This window comes from Momordica charantia, assembly GCF_013281855.1.
Source record: "Momordica charantia cultivar OHB3-1 chromosome 6 unlocalized genomic scaffold, Mcharantia_2.0 BLBB01000006.1, whole genome shotgun sequence".
NCBI classification, from domain to species: Eukaryota; Viridiplantae; Streptophyta; class Magnoliopsida; order Cucurbitales; family Cucurbitaceae; genus Momordica; species Momordica charantia.
The window spans coordinates 4,337,521-4,363,637 of NW_028275164.1; the positions used below are offsets into that span (position 1 = coordinate 4,337,521).

A 26,117-nucleotide genomic window follows, 5' to 3' on the forward strand; every position below is an offset into this window, starting at 1 on the left:
AAAGGATTTCATCTCATCGTCTCACTACATAGTCACGAGCAAAAAAGAAAGCCTCTTACAATATTAAAATTCACATTTTGATTTATCTGAGTTGTTTGAATTGAGTCAAACATCATTAAAGAATAAGACATTAAAACACCCCTTAGACGTAGATGTTTGAATCTTCACTTTGTTAATTGAAATGTAATGATCTAAAAAACAATAAAGTAATTAGTAATCATTGCTCTATCCACTGAACTATGCTCGAATTAATTATTTAATATTCATTTTAGCTTGATTTAATATAAATAATATATAATGCAACCAAAGTGTTTCTTTATATCTCTATTCAAATCATTCTATACTACATAAAACATTTTTTTCTTCACAAAATGAACTATAACAAAATTTAGTTAAAATCAAAGGCATATACTTGAGTTTGTTTTCTATATAGACAATAATTGGAGGAGGTGGGACGTAATCATCCTTTTTGCTTATCATTTTCATAAAGATTTTTTTTTTAAGAGTTGAGAATGATTTTTTTTTCCCTATCCTAATTATAAGATAAAATTCAATAAATTATCAAAATAAATAGTAGATTAAAGACCCAATTAAGAGGATTTGGGATCACGAAGGTAGCTTCCAATTGGCAAGCCCATTTTATCAATTAATATATGCCCATTTAAAACTTGCATTCCCAAAGAGAATAATTTTACAAATTGGGTATCCTTTATTTTAATCAAAAAATAATATTCCAAAAGCATATAATATAAGTTCAAAATCTCTGAGTCTTCTCTTTCATATCTCATTATGCACTCTAAAATAAAGGGAAACAAAATAACAGATCAGAAACAAGATCCATCAACATTCACTGCTTTTGTCTCAATGCATGTACATTCTGTTTAGTTTTCTGCTGCCCTTTTTTTAATATTTATTTTTGTTTTAATTTCTGTTTGTTTCTCAAATTTTGTTTTAAAAATGAAAACTAAATTGGATTCGGAGCTTTTAATCAGTGTAATAGAATGTCTCTTGTTCATTGTATTAGAAAAAAAAAGTGTACAAAACCAACCAATCCAAAAATTTGAACTAAAGAAATGTTTATTTTATAGGCTGTCTATTCCTTTTTTTTTAGTATAACCACTAATTCTTTTTTAATATCAACGGTTAGATACCGATGGTCAACAACAACACTTTGTTGACCGCTATTAAATTTTTGACAAATAAAATAGAGGAATGCAAACTGAAGATAAAAAGAGTTTTTTTTTTTCATGGATGTTGACTTGACCATCGGTACGTAAGAGTATTTTTAATTTTTAATGGGACAGTAATCGAAAAAAAAAAAAAAAAATTTGTGGGAATTAATGTTGTCGTTGTCATGTTGTCTATAGAGAGAAGGGTGGAGGCGTAGCTGTTAAAATCGTGTCAATCAGCATAAATTCCCAAATGCCCAAATTTGCCATAAGAGACATGATTAGAAGTAACGTGTTGGGGCTGTAACTAAGATGCCTTACATATATCATATTCTCACAAATATGTGATTAAAAGAAAAGCCCAAAATCGAAGACGATAGATTTGAGACTTCAAATTTACTCATGAAATGATAGTTCATATAATACCTACAAAATATTTGTTTTAGTCTTTGAACTTTCGATTTTGTTCAATTTAGTATTTGTACTTACAACTTTTAAAATGTGATTATTTTAGTTTTTATTTACAAAATTTTAGCACGAAATTTATATCCAATGAAAACCTTTAATATAAATTCATAGCTAAATTTCAAAAAATTTAATGAGTTAAGTGTCATGTTAAAATTATGATAAACGAGAATGAGATAAAAATGAAAATGAATTGACTGAATCAAAATGAACGGTTTGAGATTACAGACACTGAAATGAACAAAAGTTGAGTATAAAGACCAATAGACATTATAAAAATATAATAAAGAACGAACTAAAGTCGAAAGTAGGAGACCAAACTAATATTTAAATCGAAAATCTCTTAGAGAGAGAAGAAGAGTGATTTGTAGGTATAGTCCTTGTCTTGTGAAAAATCGTTTCCAGCTTTTGTGCTCTCTTTACACCTCAATGGAGGCCCACCCATTTTCCCAAACTCAATATATATACAACTTTACCATAATAATCCCATACCAATTCCTCAAGTATGCTTATCCAGTTTCCCCATTTTAAACTCATTCGCAACATTATCTCTTTTGCTGTACATTCATGTTTGTCATGTCAACTCCATAACGTTTGAAGGGTTGTATTGGAATTTTTATTTATGAAACCATTTTTAAAAATTAATTTAATTCTCTATGAATTTCCATTTACTTGAAATCACCATTTAGTAGTCAACGATTTGAAGTCAAAATAATAGTAAGAAAAAAAAAAGACACTTCCCTTCCAAACTTAGATCATGTGCAACTTTATCATCGTCGTCATTGTGTAATACATTTTTATTTTAACTTTGAAGATACAGTATTATACTGTGTTATAGTTAATATCGATGTATAGGATAGATGGGTAATATTAACAAGCAATATATCTTATATTGTCCAAATATAAAATCAATTCCATTAGTAGAATGATTTATTAAAATTAATAATAATAATAATAAGAATTATGTTGGGGCCTACCAAGAACCTGAGTTAGACCCAAGGAAAACATATTTTAGGCTTAGACTGGAAGAAAAGTTCGAGGAAGCAATCCAAAAAGAGTAGGTGGGAAAGTAATAGTGCGAGCACAACCACGATTCATGTGCATTGAACGTGTGAAGCACGCACGATCGTGCGTATTGCACGACCAAGCGCCCACAACACATCTCATCTACTTCTCTTAAGCTCATTGATTGACCTAAACATCTAACTGGTTGACAAACACCACACCGATGTTCGTTACCTCACTTTCTTTTCTTTATAGCTCTTGATTATCCCAAGCAAAAATCTACCCACCCTAGACAAGACCATTAGAGGTACTCGGTCCACCTAACCTTAGTCCGATTTATTGTTTGGTTACTTGCTCTAACCCCAGTTCAACTGCTTCTCCAAATTTTTGCATCAACAGATTCGATGTGATTATATATTATATTCTGGAAGATTTCCACGAGTGCATTTGAAATCCTTTCAACAGTTTCAGCAGAGTAGAAGATAATTAACCTTCACTTGAAAACTAACTTACTAGTTTTGTCACTTAAGTCAAATTATTTTATCAATATTTTTCTTTCCAACAAAAAGTAAATCTTACATGATCAAATTTGTTTATTAAGTCTAAAAAACAGCTGTTGCCTGTTAAAGATGTCAACAGAATTTGTAAAGTAAGAGTCACCCCAAAAAAAAAAAAAAAAATCCAAATCTCGAGTAAATGGGAAAGGGGAGAGAATAATTGAATATTCTGCCCAAAATTTAAAGAGTCAACTATGGGTTGCTTTTATTAGTATAAATCCTCATCTTTTGTGATTAAGTGTAATTATTTAACCAGTTAGCTTTTTGTGATGCTTCTTTTAAGATCATCATACATGACTATGATTGGAGAATTTCTCGTGTGTATTTTTTTAAACCATAAGATTACTAATAATAGATTTTTATAATATAATCAAAGAGATGGTTATGAATTAATCAGAATCATTAGACAGTTTAATGCGTTTTCCTCGAAGCTTCCCAAGAGAGAGAATGGGATTTCCAATTGCCATTTGGGCAAATGGGTGGCATTAATTCTGTTCTAATTTGCATGTGAATTAAATCTGTGGAATCTGGTTTTGTCCACCCTTACAATTTTCGTTGACCCAATTTTTGATTAGTGTTGAAAATTAGTGGAACCCCCTCTCATATCCAAAACCTAGTTAGATTTAACTGGTTGAATTTTTATACAACGAGAATTTATTATCTTATATATATCTTTTAGAAAAGACATTTGGAAGTGAAGTAAAGATACAGATAAACAAATAGCCAAATAGTGATACCTCAGATTGTAGATTCAAATCTCCTCCATTTATGGCCAGCGACAGAGCAACAGCATGGATCTGGCAAATATTAAAAAGAAAAAGGATCAAACAGAAGATGTAATTTTATTCCAGAAAACAGGTATTTTTGTACTAAACGGGAAAAAAAGGATCAATGCGACTTCACCATTTATTTTTTTCCTTAATAATTGGGAGTCGGAGCTTTGCTTTCCCATGCCCAAGGACACCCGCGATCGTTCCAAGACCTGGACCCAAGAGACATCAAGCGTTATACCTTCTGATCTGACTCCTCTCCAAAATCCTGCAAGCCCATACAAGGAGTATTGGGCTGAGAAAATAAGATGTAGGAGTTTGTTTAATGGATCATTACGAAAATATATATGTGGGCCTGAAAGTGAACAAATGGAAATAGAAAATGAGCCCAGATTAAAAGTAAATGCCCATGACAGACCAAGCCATCATTACCCTCGCCCAACCTCAGACGAGAGGCATCTCAATGTGAGATACTACCTTCTCAACAGCACAAGAGGAACCAACCATGTTCCTAAAGGGATTATTTGAGGGGTTGAACACCGTAGGTAGTGATTCTTAACCTTTTGTCGAAATTGTAATGCCATAACCAGCTAAAATATGTTCAAGTAACAATAATATCTACATTCTTATATGTATGGAAGAATTTAAAAGCTGTATTTCGAACTTGTATTGAACATTATTAAGGAACAAATATATTTTAAACTTGCATCTAGCCGTTATGGTGGCTACTGAATAACTTTCCCTTCCTCTTTAGTCTGTCTTATGGAACTGTACAAGAACCAAAATACAATCAGCACAGCAACCAAACGGGCAGTAGTTCTGTCTGCAAATCATCGACAAACAAGAATCAGAAAATCATTGAAATCCAAACATAAGCATGAAAGGGTCAATCTATTCACGATAACATTAGCAGACCCACAAGAATTATATTCACAAACATACAAAAGAATAAGCAGTAAACACGAGGGGGCAAGGTTTAGGCAACTAGGCAAGCACAGTTATGAGAGAAACACAGATTGATGTGGAGAATGAGAAACACACATACATTCACGCATCGTAAATACAAAGACATATTTATAATTGAACATCTACAAGAGAACCAGACCACCAAATTTAGAAACACTAGATTGCTTTATGCAGATAAGATGGCACTTAATTGCCAGTGCCATCAAATTTAGGCAAATTATCTTGCATACTATGTATATCACCGATCAATTTGGGCAACATAAAAGCTAGACCTAAGACCATGAACAAGGGTAATCCATAATAGCAGGTTATTTCAGGTTGCGGCTTCTATAATCATACATCCCAAACAACACTACTGAGCAGAGGAAATTAACATAGCGGCATACCTTGACATCTTCTCTGATTACGTATTGAGGTGAAAATATTCCCTGGTTAAGGGAAAGAGGCAATCGAAGCGTAATTGAAAACTTTGTATTACTTCAACTTCTTAACAGCGACAAACAACAAGTAGACCATATATGCATTATTGTAATGTAATTTGAAAATAAAGGAATGGCAGAGAAAATCTTGAAGCGAAATGAGCTGCAACCGGCGCTTAAACGAGAGAGATGAAATTAGGAAATTGAACTCGCTTACCCCGATGACTTGAGAAAGCTGCAATGCCGTTCCCGCGGAAAAATGCGATAAAATTTCTGGCCTAGGGCTTTGTTTGGATACCTTCTTTAAAGCATTGCCATAAAATTCACGAAGTTTCTGAAATAGTTCATAATCGGTATTTCTGCTGCTTTTTATTTATGCTACTCTTTATTTCTTTGCTTTTATTATTTATTATTATTATTATTATTATTATTATTATTATTTCAACACGAGCTTAGTACTTAACGTTACTTTCTTTTCCTTTTTTTTTTTAAGGACTTAAGTACCTTATTCATTTTATAAATGCTAGAGGTCTAATTTCTATCACCAAAACGAACATAGTTTAGTGGTGTTCGTAAGTTCGAACTCCACCTCCACATATTGTATTAAAAAAAATCCATCAACGTTTTTATTGTACGAAAAAAAAGACAATGTATAAATTCGAACAGTAAATTTAAAATTTTAAAAAATAATGTAAATTACAAATTAATACACCAGCTAAAAGTCAATTTTGTGACTTGTTTTTGAAATAAAAAAGTAATTATATTTTATAAAATATACAGTGTAATTTCATCAAAATATAAGAGATATGTATTTTTCAACAATTACATGATTTTAAGATATATTTTAAATGATAATAGGTGTTGTTGGGGGAATTTAGTAAATATTGAAATACAAACATGTAATCAATTAGGTTGACGTCAGAAATTCAAGCCCTCTGCGGTGTGTATTTCTTTATCAACTACCGGTGCAGCAAGTATTCTCTGGCATGTCCCCTCTAGGATACAACAACCCAACTGAAACGTTGTGTAGATCGCTCTTAAAAAGAGCAAAGTAGATAAAGTAACAAATATAGAAGATATGTTGAATGAGTTGTTTTTTGAGAGTTTAGGAAGTGAATTATTTATTGGAAACTTGCATGTAGTAACTTAATAGAAAATTTAATAAGTTTTTTTCAACTTCTTTTAAAATACGTCTACAAAATTTGATAAAACATCTCAATCCTTAAACTCTCAAATTAAATAAAAAGAAACTCATATTAAAATGTAACAAGAGATGTCTTATTTATCTAGTCATATTCAGATTGAATATAACTAGGAGAATTGATCATTACTTGAATAAGATAAGTATGATGTGATAATAGATCAAGTATTGACATTGAAAATGTACGATGGTGTATCGCATCCTAAAATAATATATAGTATGGTAATTTAATTGGTAATAAATACAATAACATGTAGTTAAAAGGAAAAAAAAAATTCCTAATAGCACATACTTTTATTTATCTTAATAATATTCTATGATATGAAAAGAATAATAAGGTTAAGATTGTATTATCATACTTTTTAAAAGAATGTTATATTTAAGGAGAGATAAATGAGCAGCGGAGTCAAAGTTGAGTTGTCGGAGATTGAGGCAGAGACTTAGAAGATATGTCGGTGGACTTGTGTAGCCCCACGACCTGGTGCTTAGTTGGTCCCGTCAAGTTCTCGAAACCCATGTATCTCGCAAAAAAGTTGGCTCTGATGGCTGATGCATTTTATGCATCCAAATTAGTTTATTCCAATGTTGTTAAGCATGTAGATATAAATGTGCACACCAAATGTAGTGATTTTGAAAGTTTGAATACCGTCAATGTAGTTGAGGCTACTGATGACGATAGTTTTGGTGGGACCATCTTCATACATGTTGACGTGGGTCGAGGTGAGTTCAAATCTCCTCCTACCTAAGAAATTGATTAAGAGATAAAAGTAGTATTGTGTATCATAAGTTCATATTTCAAATTCATGAACTAAAAAAATCCTAATGGTACTAAAAAAATTCCTAACTTTGTCTCGAATAAAAGATTTGGAAAAAATATTTTCAAATATTAAAATTTTGCACTATATAATATTTTGTTGATCGCTGGCGTCTGGACTTTGAAACATCTGGATTTTGGTTTCCTTTGTCCTCCCGTTTATCCCTCAAGTCGAAGAATCGTCGTCCATCTTCTTATTGTTATCCAAACCCTAGCTACGGAATTTGATTCTCGAAGATCATTCTGATTGTGAAGCCACGGAATTTTGTCACCATCTTCTTCGACTATCCAAACCCTAACCCAATGCATCCGAAAAATCAACAACGTCTTCAGATCTTCGTTCATTCTCCCGACCTCCAAATTCAATCAAAAATCCTAAACCTAGCACGAACTTCCGCCCAAACCCTAGAGGATCTTAAATTCTCTCTTCTCCCGCAAACGCTTGCTCCACGGTCTGCGTCATCTTTCTACTTCACCTTGAATGGAAAACCCCTCCTTGATTCCACCCCAGTTACCAGTTCTCTAATTTCCCCTCTGTCCACCTTAATTTTAAGAACCAGGATCCATGGCGGTGGTGGTGACGGCGGTGCAACCGGGGCCGAATCCCGTGACTGCTACCTTAATATGTACGCAGAGAAGAAGCCCGATAAGGTCGACCCAAACGAGCAGAGGCTGTCCAAGTGGTTGAACTGCGCCCTTTCTAACGAGCCTTTGAGGGAACCTTGCGTGATCGATTGGCTCGGAAATGTCTTTAATAAGGAGTCGCTCGTGCAGGCTTTGCTAGAGAAGAAGCTGCCAAAGGGATTCGGGCATGTTAAGGGTCTGAAGGATATGATCAAGATAAGTCTTTCGGCAATTCCTGGTACAGAATCGGGTAGCAATGCGATTTCAGGGCCACGGTTTCAGTGCCCGATTACTGGGCTCGAGTTCAATGGTAAGTACAAGTTTTTTGCTCTGAGAACTTGTGGACACGTTCTGAGTGCAAAGGCCTTGAAGGAGGTTAAATCTTCCTCATGCCTTGTCTGTCATGCTGAGTTTAAGGACAGAGACAAGTTAGTGATCAATGGGAGCGAGGAGGAGGTAGCAGTACTGAGAGAGAGGATGGAGGAAGAGAAATCAAAATCAAAGGAGAAGAGGCTGAAGAAAGTGAAGAATGGGGAAGTGGGGATGAATGGAGATGTGAGTGTGGATTTGGCGTCATCCCGTTTGTCTGGTAAAAAGCATGGTATTGAAGTTAAGGCATCGGAGAAGGTTTCAGCTAAGCTTGAAAGGAATGAGCGGCCGGATGGTGGTATTCAGGTAAAGGTTGCAGCAAATAATGGTGCTGTAAAGCGATTCAAAGCAGCAGACATGGCCCCTCCCAATGCTACCAAAGAAGTCTATGCTTCGATATTCACCTCATCCAGGAAGTCAGATTTTAAGGAAACGTATTCTTGTAGATCTCTTCCACTGGGTCGGAACTGATCAGTGTTAAGAATTGCCTTGTTCTGTTTATGGCGATTCTCCTTATATTGTTTATGTCTCGTTGTTGCTAATTGATGTAAGATATGGCCTATTAGTTTACATTCATTAACGACTGTTGCTCTGTGGAACTGTTTTTCAATCTTAGATCAGTCCATGTTCTTGGAAGTCTTGCGCTGATCAATCCCGTTTCTTATCAACATCTGAGTTCATGTTTGAGGTCTTGAAAATAAACCCCCTGATGGCTGATGGAGTCTCTTCTTTGTATATTTTGAGAGTTAATTTCTTCTGTAGGAGGCGTACCTCTTTCTTTGTTGTGTTATATATCAATATCTGCTGAATATTATATGCTGAGATATCCCATAAGGTTTCCTTTGTGTGTGTCTGATGGGATTATGGCAAAGTTTGTACTTTGTTCAGATGTATTGTTCTAGAATTCTTTAACTTCTTGTGTTTCTGACTTCAGATGTATTGTTCTAAGAACTCTTTAACTTCTCGTGTTTCTGACTTATCCCTATTCCCACATCATGATAAATTATAGCTACTTTATGTTGTCTTTATTGGATTATAAAGCTCTGTTGGAGCTGTGATCTGATTCAGCCAACTTTGATATGCCTTCTCGCTTGATATGCTGTTAGTCTTCTCCTTTCACTTTAATAAGGCAACTGCTCACTGATCCTGAGCCTAAGTTCCATACTCCTAGGATTTAAAGTATGGTTTTGAGCCTAAATTTCATACTCATTTGCATTCCAACATCTATTCATTTTCGTGAAATCAATTACTCTTTTGATTAACAATTCAATAGAGGTAAGGTTGAAGACATTTTCATTGATGTCGAACTCTCGAAATTTAAATTTTCAGATATGATTGTCAACCTTCATCTCAACTGTTTTCTGTGATTGTTACACCCAATTGAATCAACCTAGAGGAGTTTGCTCTACGTTTTTGTGCTTCACATGTAGGATTGCAATTCTATTTATTTAAACCAAGACATATTCATACCCAAATGACATGAAATCTCCAATCATATCAAACAAGTAGTATAAAAACTCAACTCCAATGTGGATCATCCTCGCCAAGAGGCCCATAATCCACAGGCTAACCAAAGCCTAGTTTGGTCTCGATCCATGCTCTGGCCAAAATCAAATTTTAGTTTCCCTGTATTCGATTGGATATAGACCATTTTTAGCGAAGACCACAAAACAAAGCTTGTGAAAGGCTCCCAGTAGTAATACCTTTGATGTCTCTACTCATGAAAGGATCAATTCAAATCTTACTTTGTCTTTAGATGGGATCCAAGACTCGTTCATGAAAACTTTATCTTCGCTAATATGCAAAATCTTGCTCAAAGTGCGAACGAGAGTTGCAACAAAAGTCTCTAACCTCCTCGCAAAAGGATTAAGAAAACATAACCTTTCGTGGTAATTATGATAGACTTGTTATAAATAAAGTAGTCGGGTGAGATAATTAAATGTGAGAATAAGTAAGATAGTTGGGTCTGAGTTAATCTGAACGTAACTCAATTGGTTAAGACATATATTTCTGACTAAAAAAGTCATGAGTTCGAATCTCCAACCCCACATATTGTTGTACTAGAAAAATGTAGTTGAATATGGTTTAGAGGTAGACACTCTTCCAAAGTTTTGGCTAAGCGGTAGACCTCTCAATGGGAATGCATATCAAATAATTCTCTTTTTAATGTGGCCAAGGGGTTGGTCATTACTCTATTTGCATCATCATCCATGAACTACAAGTGTCATTTTAGATTGATCAATTTAAAACCAGTTGCTCAAGCTAATGCTTCTCCCTTAAGTATAACTTCCATCTAGTTTGTTGTTAGAAAATAAGACCATGGCCAAATATTTACTGTTAGCTATTTTTTTAGAGCGATGTTAAAGAATTGTTCGAACTTGTTTAGTGAATAGAATGTTATTAAAAGCACGAGTTCTCTATAAGACGAGACCCCTTGCTTTTCAACTTCCAAATAGTTATTTCCCCCTTTGATATTTTATTTAATAAAATATATAAATGTGTTCTATTTCATGCATATATATATGAACTAAATTTCACTTCACAAACAAAAATATGTCTCAAGTCTTTTAGAGACATTAATGAGTTTTGTTATCTCCCTCCTCCCATTAGCATTGGAATAGGGATTTACATCACTGTAGATTAATTTTACTCAGTAACTTGTAATATATATGTTGCCTTAATTATAAACTTATAAAACAAGTGTTTTCTTTTTGAAATATTATGTAACAATCTATAAGTATAGTAAATTTCACATGTATTAAAAAATTGGGAAAAAAAATCAATTTTTATATCTTTTTTTCTTTTTTAAACTTAGGAAGGTGTATTAATTTTTTGAAATTGATATATTAAAATATTCTAAAACGACAATAAAATTAGTTTTTTGGAATGAAAATTATGAATTTTGGTAGATATAAAACTAGGTAAAGCTACTTTTAACGTGGTCCAATGTGAGTCTATAGTTATTTTTCATGATTTTTTTCTGTCATTTTCTTTCAAATATTAATAGATGTTTGCTTAAAAAATATTTTTGAAAAACTTTTGAAAGGATAATTTGTGCTCTCCAAAGAGTAGGTAAAGTTCAGATTCTTTATTTATTTATTATTATTTCTTTTTTTTAAGGTAGCTAATTTTACTCATTAATTTATATAATTTGTATATGGAATTAATTATAATTTTATAAACTTATAAAAACAACTTTTTTTTTGTTTTTTAATTATTATGAAACTTCGAAAAAAAGTTTACATTTGAACTCACATATCAATTTATTTTTTATCGCATATAAGTGTCGATTACCGTTGAGCTAAACTCATGTTGGTAAAATACAACACTGATCTAAATTTAGATTTAAACAAGATGGAATAAAAAGTTTAGACTAAAAAGTGAAACACTTGATTGGATTTTCAACCCAAAACTTTCATCTTTTTAAGACATAAAGTGAATTAAAACAAAAAATACGATGAATATCTCCATTAAATTGTTGACATGTGACAAAAAAGAGCAAGATAATTAAAAAACAAAATTTAAAAACTATTAAATCTTTATCGGTATTGATGGCAGATAAACCTTACGCCATGTTAAGTTTAAGGAATGAGAATAATTTTTTTCATTCCTTTTTACCGAATCGTAGGAATAAAATCAAATTTGGTAATCTCATCTTAAAAAGATAATCTCCTTCATATCCTACAACCTCATTAATCGTGTCCCATTCTCATTTATCATTTCGTGGGCCTGACACACTAGTTACTTTACTACTTTTATCATTTCCCTCTCATATGTATTAATCATGGTGTCCATGTATCTATGAGTTCAACATCAACACGAGAGATAAGTCGGCATTTCTATAATATTACAAAAAAATGACAAAATATGAAAAACATCAACAAAAGTTCACTAATATATACATAATATTAATCATTCTTAACTTATTTAAAATTGGTAAAACGATTACTTGTTAATTTAAATAATTTTTCGAGTTTTTTTTAAATTTTTCTAGAAATATCCATTGACAATATTTTATCAATATTTCAATCGACATTTCCACGAAATTGAGACTTCGACGATCCATCGACATTGACATTTAAAACCGGTATTAACAAGACCCATAGCTTGTTTAATTAATTATTTTATATTTTGATTATTTTTTTCCCATTTATACTACTAATAATCTATCTTCAAATAAAAATTTATGAAACTTGATAGGATTTTATCATAAAATATATTGATTTGTATTTAATTTGTTAATGTTGTTTTGTTATTATTAATTAATATCAATAATCAGTTTAAAAGTATAATTCATTATTATTAAATATTATAATAAAAAATTTAATAGTATTTTATATTAAATGTAGGTTGTTATAAAAGAGAGTATTTTATTTTAATTATTCATTATTTATTAATATTAAATAAATTGTCATAATAAAAAATATTTACTATCAATATTATTTTTGTTTACCTCCGCGAGTATTTGTGCCAACTTATGCACATCTCGACTAATGGAGATAGTCATCTGATCATATAACAGTACCGAAAAATACATATAAATTATTTACTATAATTATAAGTAATATAATAAATTTAAATTTATTATTATTATTTTAATTAAAAAATATTAGTACAATAACGTTTAGAAATAAGAAATTGGTATACTAGTAATTGTTATATATCTCATTTTGATTTCCATTACGGACAATTTTGATTAAAGAATTCTGATTCCGATTCTATAAAATTTATGATAAACATCACATGAATGACATTTCCATTTTGAATTTCATTTCAATTCATTTCTATTTCGATTTCTACTAAATAAACTGACCTTAAACATTTTTTTGTTTTTTTATTTTGAGAAATATAGGAAGAAAATATATAAGGGTTAGCTTAGCTTTGTTGAAAAAATCATAAACCTAATGGAAAGAGGGGAAGAGAGAGAGAGAGAGAGAGAGAGGAAAAGCAGTGTAGGGGAACTCTTGTTAACATGACAAGCAGAAGCCTACATTGCCACACTCCTTAAACGCTCGCCTCCAGGCTCCAGCTCCATCCTCAGCCTTCATCTTCTCCTTCAAATCTCTTCTCTGCCTTCCAAATTCCCTTTCCCAGATGGAGGACGACGACGAGTTCGGAGATCTCTACACCGACGTTCTCAGACCTTTCGCTTCTTCTTCGTCATCTGCTCCTGCTCCGCAGACTCATCTATCGTCTCTTCAACGCCCGATCGATCTCAATCGACGGGACGACGACGAGACACCCTTTGGAGCTTCTTACTCGAACTCCCTCGTTCCTCTGCAGCTCACCAATGAAACCCCACTTCCGCAGCCGGTTCGCGAGCCTGTGTCCGCTGCTTCTTCTGGGTTCGTTCTCAATTTGGCCGCCAGAAACGACAGCGAGGGTCTTCGAGCGAGGGGAGATAAGGATTTAGCTCCCGTTCATGTTGAATTGCCAAATAGGGCTTTGGGCGATCGGGTTTTTGGTGTCGAATCTGGAATTATAGGGGCTCTCGAGAAAGATGTCAATTTGATGGATAAGGATGTGAAATTCGATATTGAAGAGGGTAATGCTGGGGTTGAAGACGTGGGCGTGGAGCCGATTATTCCCGGGTTATCTCCCGCCGGCGGTATGTCGATCCATGGGGGAGCCGGAAATTTGGAGAGCACCGAAGGTTTTAGAACGAATGATGCTGTCCGCGACCGGGGTGATGGCGGTGATGACTGGGATAGTGACAGTGAGGATGATTTGCAAATTGTCTTAAACGACAGTGATCGAGGGCCCATGGCAATGGAGAGAAGTGGATTGGTTGGTGATGATGAGGACGATGAAGACGATCGCCCGCTGGTTATCTTGGGGGATAATGATCAGAATCAAGCTATGGAAGAGCAAGAGTGGGGTGACGATGCAGCGCCCGCAGCGGATGGTGAGCGAAAGGAATTGGGCGAGGCTGCAAAATCTAGTGGTGGGATGGTTGTGGCACCAAAAATCGGATATAGCAATTATGGTTATCGTCCTTTTCATTCTCAATATAAGGTCAGTGTATTATCTGTTTTTTGAAAGTGTGATAAGTGTATATGGGGTTTTGTAATTTCCCCCTTTGTCGATGATGATCAGAATGTAAATTTTGTTTGTTATTATATGACGTGAATAATACTCGTGTGGTCACTAGTGTTGATTCTTTAATTTGGATTGCCCTTGTACTTTTGGTCCCTACTATTGACATAAATTTTGTTTGGATTGGAAGTATAAATCACTAAATTCTTATGGTATAAATGATATCGGTTAAAAGTCATAAATAATCATTCAGTAACCTGGCAAAGGTTCTACTCTTGATTTCATCCAAAAGAGGAACACTTGTGTTATACTGTCCCCCAGCTGGTGTTTGAAGTGTAATAATCATCTTAACGAAGATAAGTATCAATCAACTGCGAATTCTCTAGGAAGATTTGGAGTTCTTTCTTTCAAACCTTCAACTATCTGTGGTTCGTCCCCCATAGAACACAAGTTCTTTTAATTATCCAATGTGTGGGCACAGTTTTGAAGGCAGTGGTAATATTATTTGGGCAAATGTTGCAGTGGCTACTCTTTTGGGAGTTTCAGGTTCAGCTCAAGACAAACGGTAGGTTATCCAAAGGAAAGTCTAAGAATGTCACCTAATGTGGACGATTAGGTTTTGTTCCCAGCTTCTAGATAGCATTTCTTATCTAAACATGTTTGTAACTTTATTCTTGATTCAAACCAATTGGAAAAGGTTTTTGTAATCTCTGTTTGTTCAGGCTGGGGAGAGATTCCTTATCAGTTCCCTCCTTGTATATTTTGGATAACTAATATATAGTTACTTATCCTGGGGGGTAGCTGGTGAAAATCATCATTCTGCCAATTGTTACCTGTACCAACTCTGATGTGTACTACAAATCTACTGGCTGGAGACATTGTTCAGTTCCAGGATTACAATCTCAGAGACACTTCCTACACGTCCTTCAAGCACTTCAATAAGCTATCAAAGAATTAGTTGATGATACTTTGTCTAGACTCTATTCAACTGGTTAAATGCCTTTTCCTTGTAAAACTGAATTCCTCATATGCCTGCCATCACACATACAACTTTCTGTATACAGCAGTGTTGGAAGCCCTACATACATAGTTGTCAAGGATATCATAGTTACTAGTTGTCTTACTTCCTCCACGAGTGAATATATGAAACTACTCATATAGATAATCACCAAAGTACTGATCTCACTCCTGGCACCACTCATATTCCAATTGAATTTTCTAGATATTTGGAACAATTTTCAAGATATTAATATGAACTTGATTTATTGCTTTGTAGTTCTTATTTTTCTTGGATATTGGTTAATCTTTTAAGAGATTATGTTTCTTAGTCTAAGTTAATCAAAATACTGGCTGTAGCAGATTGAACACACAAAAATGTATAGTTTCTTGTATGTGATAAGTGATGATTATGGACATTCTTGGATTCTCTTATATTGAGGAATAGTTAAGCATAGTTTTTTAGATTTCAACTGCAGATGGTTAAGATTTCTTGCACACTTTCTTCTTGCTGCTTGTTTTGATAATAAAGCCCGTATTCTTGGTGGCATATGTAGTATGTGAGACCTGGTGCAGCACCCTTTCCTGGTACTTCTGCTTCTGGCCCTGGAGGAACTCCGAGTCAAGTTCGTCCACTTGTCAATATGGGCCCTGTTGGTGGTCGTGGCAGAGGTGATTGGCGACCAGCAGGAGCAAAAGACTCAACTTCAGTGCAGAAAGGTTTTCATTCAGGTTTCGGAATGCCTGGATGGGGCAATAATATGGGAGGGCGTGGTTTTGGTGGCCTGGAGTTCACTCTGCCCTCACACAAGTAATACTTGGCTTGGCCTACTGAAGGGGTTCAATGTTGAAATATGCTGCTAGCTTTAGTTTGTTACCAATTGCATGTTTCAATTTCTGGAATTTTCCAACTTTAAAATTTTAAATGCCCTTGGTGTGCCCATGCAAGTGAAATGAGCTTTGCATGTTTTTGTTGTGTTGAAGCTATACAATCCAGACTGTTTTTCCATTATGTTCATAGAACACACAAATTACAGTTATCTCCTGTGAGAAAGTTAAATCCACACAATTTTTTGATTCATAAGGTTGATCTTAACCCCGTTATATCTGACATGCTTTGTAATCCCTCCCCCCACCCCTTTGTTTATGTTCTCCATTGCAATGAAGCATATATTTATTTTTCATTAATCCTCACGGTTTCTATATATTTTTTAACACAAAACATACCGAGTAATGACGTAATAGACAAACTTGAATAGGAAACAAGCTTGCTGTTTCATGCAAAAAAAAAATAAAAATATAGAGGTTGAACCATTGAAGTTGATCCTAAAGAGGGTTTTGTTGAAGTCAGATTCTGCTATTAGATGTTTATAGGAGGTCTAACAATAAACCTGTACTTCTGAATTCTTGATCTGACACTAATTTCAAACAAGAATAGTAATTTACAGCGGTGGTTTGTAATTAAATTGAGTGACTTGAACCAGAACGGAGCTTATATATTGCAAAAATTTCCAAAGTAATGTGTAAATGACCTGAAAACTTTGATATTTGAGGGCACCTTCGTTTTCATTATTCAGTTGTTTTGTTTCAATTGCCTAACTATTATATTTCAATTTTCTACTTTTCTAATTGTAGTACGTTTTGATCCTAACTATGTCATTCAGGACCATTTTTGAAGTTGACATTGATAGTTTTGAGGAGAAACCATGGAAAGCTTCTGGAGTGGACATGTCTGACTTTTTCAACTTTGGTCTCAATGAGGATAGCTGGAAAGAATACTGCAAACAGCTGGTAAAGGTTTACCTTTCTTTTTATTATAGCTTGTTCAATTCCTCTGGGGTGCTTGCAGTTATTTGGTTGTGATTATCCCTTACTTTTTAAGTGCTGTAACAAGGGTTTTATGCAATGGGTTTTTGTACTCCCCACGATTTGGTCTTTTCAATATGTCTGTTGTTTTATTCTCTCATTCTTCGTAATAAAAGTTGTCCCAAAAAAAAAAAATAATAATAATAAAATAAAAAATAAGGCTACTTTATTTTTATTCATAGGAACAACTCCGCCTGGAGGCTACTATGCAAAGCAAGATTCGTGTATATGAGAGTGGACGGACAGAACAGGTTAGTTGATGCTTCTTTCATAGAAGAAGCAAGTTCTTTCAGCCATATTTTATTCTCTTTAAATTCTTGTTCTTTTACAACATTCTTCAATCTTGGAAAGCTTTTTCTTCTTTCATTTTCAGGGCTATGATCCTGATTTGCCTCCAGAGCTAGCAGCTGCTGCAGGTATCCATGATATTCCTGGTGAACATACTCATGGGAAGTCCGATGCTTTACAAAATGATGTAGGAAAAGGAACAGCTCGTGTGCGGCCACCTCTGGTATTTACTATTTTCCATCATCTTTTTGATATGTAGAGGGCAGCCCAGATATCTTTTACATATACAAGGAAGAAGTCTTGTGTGCTTGAGTTATGGGCTAGTTACGTAATGCTTGAGTTTGTTAGCTATCAGAGGTTGGGGAGCATATGAGGAGTGAGTGCATTTTGTGTATGAGTGACATAAGGCCTTTTGTAAGATACTGTTAGTATAAATGGTTGTTGGTAGGAGGGGGGTAGTGAGAAATTTAGCTTTGTTGGGAGATACACATGCCTCTTTATTTTCTGTGAGCTGTGAACCCTTTCCTCTATCAATATAATTTTCATATTTTGGCTAAGGTATTAGAACACTTTTTCGGCATGCTAAGAAGGGAGAAAATGAACAACCAAACTAAAGCTGTTGAACAATGTTTGGGAACAATGACAGAGGAAGTTCAGAAGATACCGTCAATAGAGAAGAGTGTGGATATGCTAGTCAAAGGTTGAACCCGTTCATGAAGAAGTAAGAATCGAAGAGGACAGTTATTGATCCTTCCATTTTCGTGGGAAAATTCTTGGAAAGAAATAGTTAGCGGACATGAATCTAGTGGGAGGAATTGGGGTAATCAGTTGGACGCATATGGAGGAGAGGAAGTGTTTTGAAATGGTTGTGGAGATAATTAACTTATTGGTGTTCAATGGAAGTGATCTTGATCGTTAGATATTTTGGGTGAAGCACAATTTTGAGTTGAATCATTTATCAAAAGCCAAAGAGACGGAGTCAGTGGTGATGAATATGTTGAGTGAAATGTTGGCATGGTATTGATGGACAAGGGGGAGATAGCCTTTGAATAAAGAGCCATTTTATTGGCTTAAGAAGAATATGAGGATGAGGAAGGAAGGTGGATGGGAGAAGAGGAGTGTACGACGAGGTTGAAGGACCACTACAAGTTGTAGCGACCACCACTAAATTCCACTATGAGGATCACTACAGGTTGTAGCAACCGTTACTAAACTCCACTATGAGGATCATTTTGCCCCTATACAATGAAGGTCACAAGAAATTTATGGAAGAGGCCATAATAGCCATAATTGACAATAGGGTGACCTGAACTTCATCAAGTCAAAGTTTGGATAGTCGAGAATTTAGAAGGTGCCACTAGTGTGTTTATTGTCTTTATATGCTCAGAAAAGTCCATTTAGGGGGAGGACATCTGTTGAGGAGCTGAAGTCTTGCTTTCAAATATGAGAAAAGCTTAGGGAGTTATGATATCATCCATGCAATTTGAAGATATTGTCTATGAAGTTTATGATGGAGGGGAGATCGTTTTGCTGCAAAGAAGTCTTTCATTGTGTCACTCCACAGTATTTTTGGGCATCAAGGGTTTTTTTTTTATCCGTGCAATTAAGGAGGAGATAAATGATTCAATATTTGCGATGGCAGACTCAATGATGCTTGAAACTTTTGTATTCAATCAAAAGTTTTGTTTCAGGGGGTTGAAAAAGTATCTGGTTGTATTCTCCATGCTGAGTGGACTTCTCCCATGATCATTCCATTCACCTACATGAAGGCTTGCCATTGCTAATTAGTGAACACCCTATGTATACCCTCAAGCCCAAAAGAATGAAATAAAATGTTTAGTTGGAGAGTTTGGTTGTTGGAATAATTTGACCAAGCAGAAGCCCTTTCTCAAGCTCAATGCTCTTAGGGTAGAAATAGGACGGTATTTGGAGGTTTGTGTGGACTACTAAGCATTAAATAGGGAGACCATGTCAAATCTTATCATAGATGAATTATATGATGTGGCTATTTTTTGTGACCTTGAAATGGGGTAACAACTAATAAAAGTTTGCCATGAGGGGCACTATGAGTTCTTCATTATGTTGCGACATCACAAACGCCCCATCAATGTTCCAAGCATTGATTAATGAAGTTTATGTCCTTATTTTACAACTATTTGTGGTGGTCTTCTTTGGCAATCTCCTCATTTATAGTATAAGCTATTTTTGTCAAAGGAATTTGGAGTACTTGGAACATATCATCTTGGTTGCCCCAAACCCAACCACAATCCAGGCCATGTTGACTTGACCAAGACCAAGAAATTTAAGAAAACTCTGGTGGTTAATGACTGACAAGGTTTTACTGAAAGTTCGTGAAGGGAAATGGTTATATAGCATCATGGTGGCTTATTGGTCCAAAGGGGCTATGGTTAATTAAGAGGGATGAGTTCAAATCCCATGATGGCCACTTACCTTAGGAATTAGTAATTCCTTTGTATTTTCCGACACCAAATGTTGTAGGGTCAGGCCGTTGTGCCGTGAGATTAGTCGAGGTGTGCGTAAGTTGGTTCGGACACTCAAAAATATCAAAAAAAAAAAAAAAGAAATGGTTATATAGGTAGAGCACTCACATAGCATCCCTAGAAGAAGGACCAGTTTGGTTGATTGAAAGATTTGAAAGAGCTTAAAACAACAATGAAATCAATATTGATTTTTTGCTACATGATTTCTAGTTTGTTGTGGAAACAAATGTTTTGGGTTAATGGACATCAGCAGCCTACTGCTTATTTAAGCCCAGTATTGTATGCTATAGCAGAACAAAATATACTTACAGGTGTTGATTGTCATTGTGCTACCCGTGAAAAGATAGAGACCATATCTCCTGGGTTTAAGATACCTTTTAGAATAGCTTCTATTTCAAATTCAATACATGCTCAGACTAGAAAACAAAGTCGCTGATGCATATCGGGATTTTCAGTGGAGATCACTTTGACATCAATCTTAGTGGTGAATAAGACCTTGTGCTAGCCGTGAAAAGATAGAGACCATATCTCCTGGGTTTAACATACCTTTTAGAATAGCTTCTATTTCAAATTCAATACGTGCTCAGTCTAGAAAACAAAGTCGCTGATGCATATCGGGATTTTCAGTGGAGGTCACTTTGACATCAATCTTAGTGGTGAATAAGACCTTATGGCTTATATCAAGAATACAAGTAACTGAGGATTCTTTTCTTTCGAAGATTAAAACTGTGATATTGAATGGCAGTAGCGCAGATAGTCCCTCCTCAGTAGATGACTTATTGAAGTATAAGGTCTCTTAGTACTAAAGAGCTTGCCCTTGATTTCTTTACTCCTGGAAGAGTACCACAATGGCTTTTCGGGAGGGCATGCTGGAGAGCAGAAAACCTATAAGCAGTTGCATCTGAATTGTATTGGGAAGGAATTCAAGAAGGGGTCAAAGACTCTGTATTCAAGAAAATATCAACATCACCACCAGCCAGTTTGGCTTAACCCCTCCTTATCCTTAAATCACCTTGGGATGATTTTGAGATGGATTTTGTGGATGGCATGGCTAAATAGGAGGTAGCGGAAGAATACTATTCTAGTGGTGATTGATCAACTAACCTTATAATGCATACTTTCTCACTTTAAAGCTTAAATAATAGGTAAATTATGTAATGCTTGAGTTTGTGAGCTGGTCATGTCAGTTGGGGGAGAGGTTTGTGAGAGACATGGCTCTTTTGTAGTACTTTTAGCAAACATGGTTGTGGGGAAAGGAAAGGTAGCAAAGTAGCTTGTTTTTGTTGGGAGAAACACACACCTCTCGGATAGCTGTAAATTATTTTCTATATCAGTATAATTGTCATTTTGTCTGTATTTTTTCTGGATTTTGCTTTTCATTGTCCTTGCCACAACTCCTTTGTGTCTGTCCCTTGCATTGATATTTATTGCTTTCTTAGAATTTTATGCTGTGGGTGGGTAGTTTAGTCTCTACATTGTTCTAGTACTGATGCTCAATGGTGAAAATTTTCCTTCCCAGCCTACTGGCAGAGCAATACAGGTGGAAGGTGGTTATGGTGAGCGTCTTCCCTCAATTGATATTAGACCTCCCAGAATTCGTGATTCAGATGCTATAATTGAGGTATTTCCATCAATCCTGTGATTAAGCAAAATGCCATAGTCTTCCATGTTCAACGCTATTATTAATCTTAATCCTATACTCATAATAAAAATTAACTTCAGGCGTTTGGTTCTATAGATTGTCTTGCAGGATTCTTTGGATGACAATTCCTCCACAGGAAATTGCACCCCGAACCAACAGAATGATGATCTTTCTAGAAAGGATTTCAAAGCAGTCCATGAGACCGAAGAGGACAATGCACAAATTGATAGTGATACTGAATATCCTGACAATTTTTCAGAAATTCATGATAATGAACTGCGAGAGAAGGCTGGAAGAAGAAAGGCATCAACGAATTCTGCTTGTGATAACATACGCGAAGATGTGAATTTGCCTTCCCCTCCAGATGGACCAGTACACTATCCTGCGTCCAGAGGCCATACCCCTGCTTACCCTGCTCAAAATTTGGGTGTTGTTGAAGAAAGGTAAGAATCATTTGGTGAACATCAATCATTCACTTTGATAGCTACTGCCACGAAGTTGATTTTATAGTTTAAAATAGCAGCATGCAGTCTGAACCATTTTTCATTTAATTACACGGACTTGACAATGATTAAATGTCACGTTATAGTAACGAAGTCGTCTTCATATCATAGTTGACAATTTAGGATGCTTGTAGCATAAAAGTTTTGAGTTAGGCACACTTGATGTATGTCTCATTGTATTAGAGCTTGTATTATGCACTTTCGAAGTCTTTTGGAGTGTTTTCGGTAGCAGGTATGCCATTTCAGGTTACAGATTGTTAAACAGTCCCATTCAAGATCATCAGTCAAATAAATAGTTCATGTTCTACTGAAATAGAACTCAAAGCAATACTGATCCTAATTTCCAATGCTTTTTAGAATTTTTTTTTTTTTGAAATCTTGATTCTTTCCCCTTTCTGGGTATTTCTTAGCTCAATATCAACGTATCTGAAGGAATTACTTATTTTTCTCCTTTTCTGAGTACAGGCGGCCACAGAGTAGAACACATAACAAGTCCCCTCATTCTCCTAGACAAAACTTGCAGGATAGGAGATCTTCCGACAGTCAGGAGGAAGGCTCTGTTGGAAGTATAAATGGTAAACGTAGTCCACAAGTGTCATCTCCTGTAATGGTTGAGGCTGCGCGGGAGTCTAGTGCCGAGGACAAGGATGCTGAACACGATGAGCTCATTGAGGCTGACAGAAATACTGAATTAGATCGGGATAATGAGAATTTCATTTCAACCAGCAACGCTAATAAAAGTGATAGAGATAATGAAGTAATGGGGAATAATGAGAAATTGAGTCCTATAGTTGAACCACTTCTGCCCAAAGAAGACGACGATGAAGACTCAAAAGCTGCAAGTAGTGAAAATAGAAAAACGCGCTCAGGGAGCAGCAGGGATTATCAGAAATGGCAGGATGGGGTCGAGGAGGAAGTATTTCAAAACAGACGTTCATCAAGCATGGGGAGCATCAAGAAGTACATCGATGAAAATGAACAGAATTTTCGAAAAAAAGATCACGATGACAAACCAGATGAGAGGAACCGTGTGGAAGTTAAGGGGAGGAAGGAATCTTATGCTTATAGAGACTGGGACCCTAGCTTAGCTCATCAGCATCATTTGAAAACTGATGGCTTTGATAGGCGAAAGGAGAGGAGTAATGCTGAAGCTACTTGGCAAAGAAGAGATGATGATCCTTATTACAGAAAAGCAAGAGCTGAAGAAACAAGAAAGAGGGAGCATGATGATGAAACCGGATCTAGGCATAGGGGCAAAATTCGTGAAATTGAGAGAAGTGATAAAGATGACCGCCATCTAACGAAAAAGTTAGATAATGGAAGCTATAGGGTTCATTATGATAAAGGTGCTAGCTCAAGACATAGGGAAAGAGATGACAGTTTGAAGAGTAGATATGAAAATGTGGATAGCTATTATAACAAGAAAAGGAAAGATGAAGAACATCTGAGGCGAGATCATGTAGACAAGGAGGAAATCTTGCATGGTAAGAGAGAGAGTAAAAGCCACCGAAAACGGGAAAGAGATGAAGTCTTTGAACCGCAAAAGAGAGATGAGCTACTGAGGGTTAGAGATAACATTGGAGATCACCATTCTGTAGGGCACAAAGAGGAGTGGTTACAAAGAGAAAGGGGTGATCGGCAGAGAGATAAGGAGGATTGGCATAGGCTGAAACAATCCCGTGAGGAAAATCTATCAAAGCGGGATAGAGATGAAGGAAGGAGCTCTGTCAGGGGTGGGCATGGAGCAGAAGAGAAAGCATGGGTGGGTCATGTGAGGGTGAAGGATGATAATAGAGTTTCTGAAAAGGAGTACCAAGTAAAAGATGTGGTGCGTCACAGTGAACAAACTAAGAGGAGGGATAGAATAGAGGAGGAAAGTTCACGTCGAGGACGTGAGGATGCTTATTCACGGCGGAATCCACCTAGTACTGAGGACAGAAGATCTAGGCTGGAAAAGTCAACTGGTGAAAGACATGCTGTTAATGCTTTTGATAGCCAGAGAATTCATGATAAGAGGCACAAAGAAAGCAAGATGAAGAACAGAGAAGTAGATGGCAGCGACCACAATGCTTTAGGTCCTTCCAAGAAAAGCCAAGAGAACCAAAACAATTATAGGAGTCAGATGGTATATTTCCTTTTATTGGTTTGTTTTATGGAAGTGGAAATACTACCTTTTACTTTAAAATTGGAATAGCAAGGTTTTTCATTAAACATAAACGGCAGGTTTTAAGTTTGAAATTGGCATAGTTGGATGGCTAAATATGTGTGACATCAACCCTTTTTTCCTAATAATTACCTCTTTTGTTGCTTGGTTCCTTCATCATTCATCCAATTTACCCTTTTTTTTTCCTGTGTGGCCCGCGGGGGGTTGGTGGTTCTCAATCCTTTTCCTCAATTTATCAATGCCTGTGGACTAGCAAGTTGAGGTTTATCTTCCTCAATTCCTTTTTTCTGGTCCTTTCTTAATTACTTCCTTTATTACAGAGAGCTGGTTTAATTACCCTGCTCATTACTTACTTTAGGAAGTTCTGCCGTGTGGTTTAATTTCATTCTTGGTTTCTAGCATTCCCATGTAGCCATGTAGCCTCTCATTGATTAGAGTGGAGATGTTCCTTGTAATTGTTCTCTGTTTATTTCCTTCTCTTATATTTATGTATTCGATCGATGCGTGAGGACTACCATGGAGAATATTATTTTTAAGTTTCAAGTCTATGCCTAGTAAGTTGACGTTTGTCTTCTTAAAATTCTTTTTTCGTGGTTCTTCTCTAGAGGATTGGTTTTTGAATCCTCTGCTCACCACTTGATTTAGTAGCATGGTCTTTCGAGATTGGTTTCTGTTATTCCTTGTAATCTCTCATTGATTTTAGTGGAGATATTTCCTTGTAATTGTTCTCTGTTTTCATTATGTACTTCTATCATTTTTTAATTATTTTTTTTTTTACTTCAATCTAGGTCCTGAAAGGTTCCGATGATCATGGCGAGCCGGAGCACCATCATGGATCCAGGAAACATGCTGATGATGCTTCCTCAGACGAGGAGCAGCAAGATTCTAGGAGAGGGCGCTCTAAGTTAGAACGTTGGACAAGTCACAAAGAGAGAGATTTCAACGTCAACAGCAAGTCATCATCCTCATTAATATCTAAAGAAACTGAGAACAACGGCGGATCTTCAGAAGCCAGCAAACATCCAGACGACTCCATGAAAGCAGCTGAGGCCGTCGATAATCATCATGTGGCTGAAAAGAAAGATAGTGGTGATCTGGAGTCAAAGGGCAGCGTTTCCGATACAAAAGTATTGGAGGATAGACATATGGACACGGTCGAAAAGTTGAAGAAGAGAAGCGAGCGCTTCAAGCTCCCAATGCCAAGTGAGAAAGAGGCTTTAGTGATAAAAAAGATGGAGAGTGAAGCACTGCCTTCTTCCAAAAGCGAAGCTCCTGCAGATTCAGAGATTAAACCCGAACGACCCGCTCGAAAACGAAGGTGGATTAGTAGTTAATGGTTAAAAAATAAAGAAACTATTTGGTTGTAATCTGTGGTGTTTCTTCTTTCTTTCAAGGGAAGATCCATGAAAGAGGCCCTGTTCATTTCCACTCAGCGCCCTGCTCAAATCCATTGACAATGCAACGCCTTCTAATTGGGAGTGGCTTCTGTAGGAGGGTGGTACCAAATTAATGCATCATCTCTCTCTTTCTCCATCTCTTTTAGTCAATATATTATTTTGTAACCATATAATCATCTGCAGTAGCAACTTTTCTTTTACAGTATTTGTATATACTACTAGCAAGAGATGTAACATTGAATTGATTACTGAAAGCGGCTTAGAATGCATTTAGATACACTGTATGATTGTTGCCTTCTAATTCGTCGGGAAGCATTCGCGGAAGAACATCTACATGTTTGTTTGTTTTTAGGACATCTTAGTCT

General features: G+C 35.7%; 2 protein-coding genes and 1 long non-coding RNA gene across 6 annotated transcripts; 2 read left to right on the forward strand and 1 right to left on the reverse strand.

Annotated features, from left to right (window-relative positions):
* Positions 1–3,799: 3,799 nt before the first annotated feature.
* On the reverse strand, positions 3,800–5,707 carry LOC111006914 (uncharacterized). 3 transcript variants are annotated; one of them, XR_015791314.1, is made up of 4 exons: positions 5,569–5,707; positions 5,319–5,415; positions 4,100–4,789; positions 3,800–3,993 (listed from the first exon to the last, which is right to left on the reverse strand). It is a non-coding gene; the product is annotated as an uncharacterized LOC111006914 (long non-coding RNA). The 3 variants fall into 3 exon arrangements; XR_015791312.1 differs by having other exon boundaries at positions 5,319–5,418; XR_002600923.2 differs by lacking the exon at positions 5,319–5,415.
* A 1,762-nt stretch (positions 5,708–7,469) lies between these two features.
* Positions 7,470–9,094, forward strand: LOC111007406 (RTF2 RING-finger protein). Its single transcript, XM_022279758.2, has one exon. The coding sequence runs from the start codon at positions 7,670–7,672 to the stop codon at positions 8,828–8,830; it is 1,161 nt and encodes a 386-aa protein (XP_022135450.1). The 5' UTR covers positions 7,470–7,669; the 3' UTR covers positions 8,831–9,094.
* Positions 9,095–13,257: 4,163 nt separating this feature from the next.
* On the forward strand, positions 13,258–26,036 carry FIP1[V] (FIP1[V]-like protein). Of its 2 annotated transcripts, XM_022279131.2 has the most exons (10): positions 13,258–14,374; positions 15,949–16,202; positions 17,056–17,182; positions 17,440–17,508; positions 17,631–17,768; positions 21,566–21,667; positions 21,785–22,131; positions 22,657–24,316; positions 25,144–25,673; positions 25,750–26,036. In XM_022279131.2, the coding sequence occupies exons 1-10, from the start codon at positions 13,454–13,456 to the stop codon at positions 25,760–25,762; spliced, it is 4,161 nt and encodes a 1,386-aa protein (XP_022134823.1). In that variant the 5' UTR covers positions 13,258–13,453; the 3' UTR covers positions 25,763–26,036. The 2 variants fall into 2 exon arrangements, with proteins under 2 accessions (XP_022134823.1, XP_087981510.1); XM_088125384.1 differs by having other exon boundaries at positions 25,144–26,036.
* The last annotated feature ends 81 nt before the right edge of the window (positions 26,037–26,117 follow it).

Bases quoted from the DNA above. Each gene is read 5' to 3' on its own strand.
- LOC111007406 (XM_022279758.2), top strand. From the start codon at position 7,670: ATGCATCCGAAAAATCAACAACGTCTTCAGATCTTCGTTCATTCTCCC.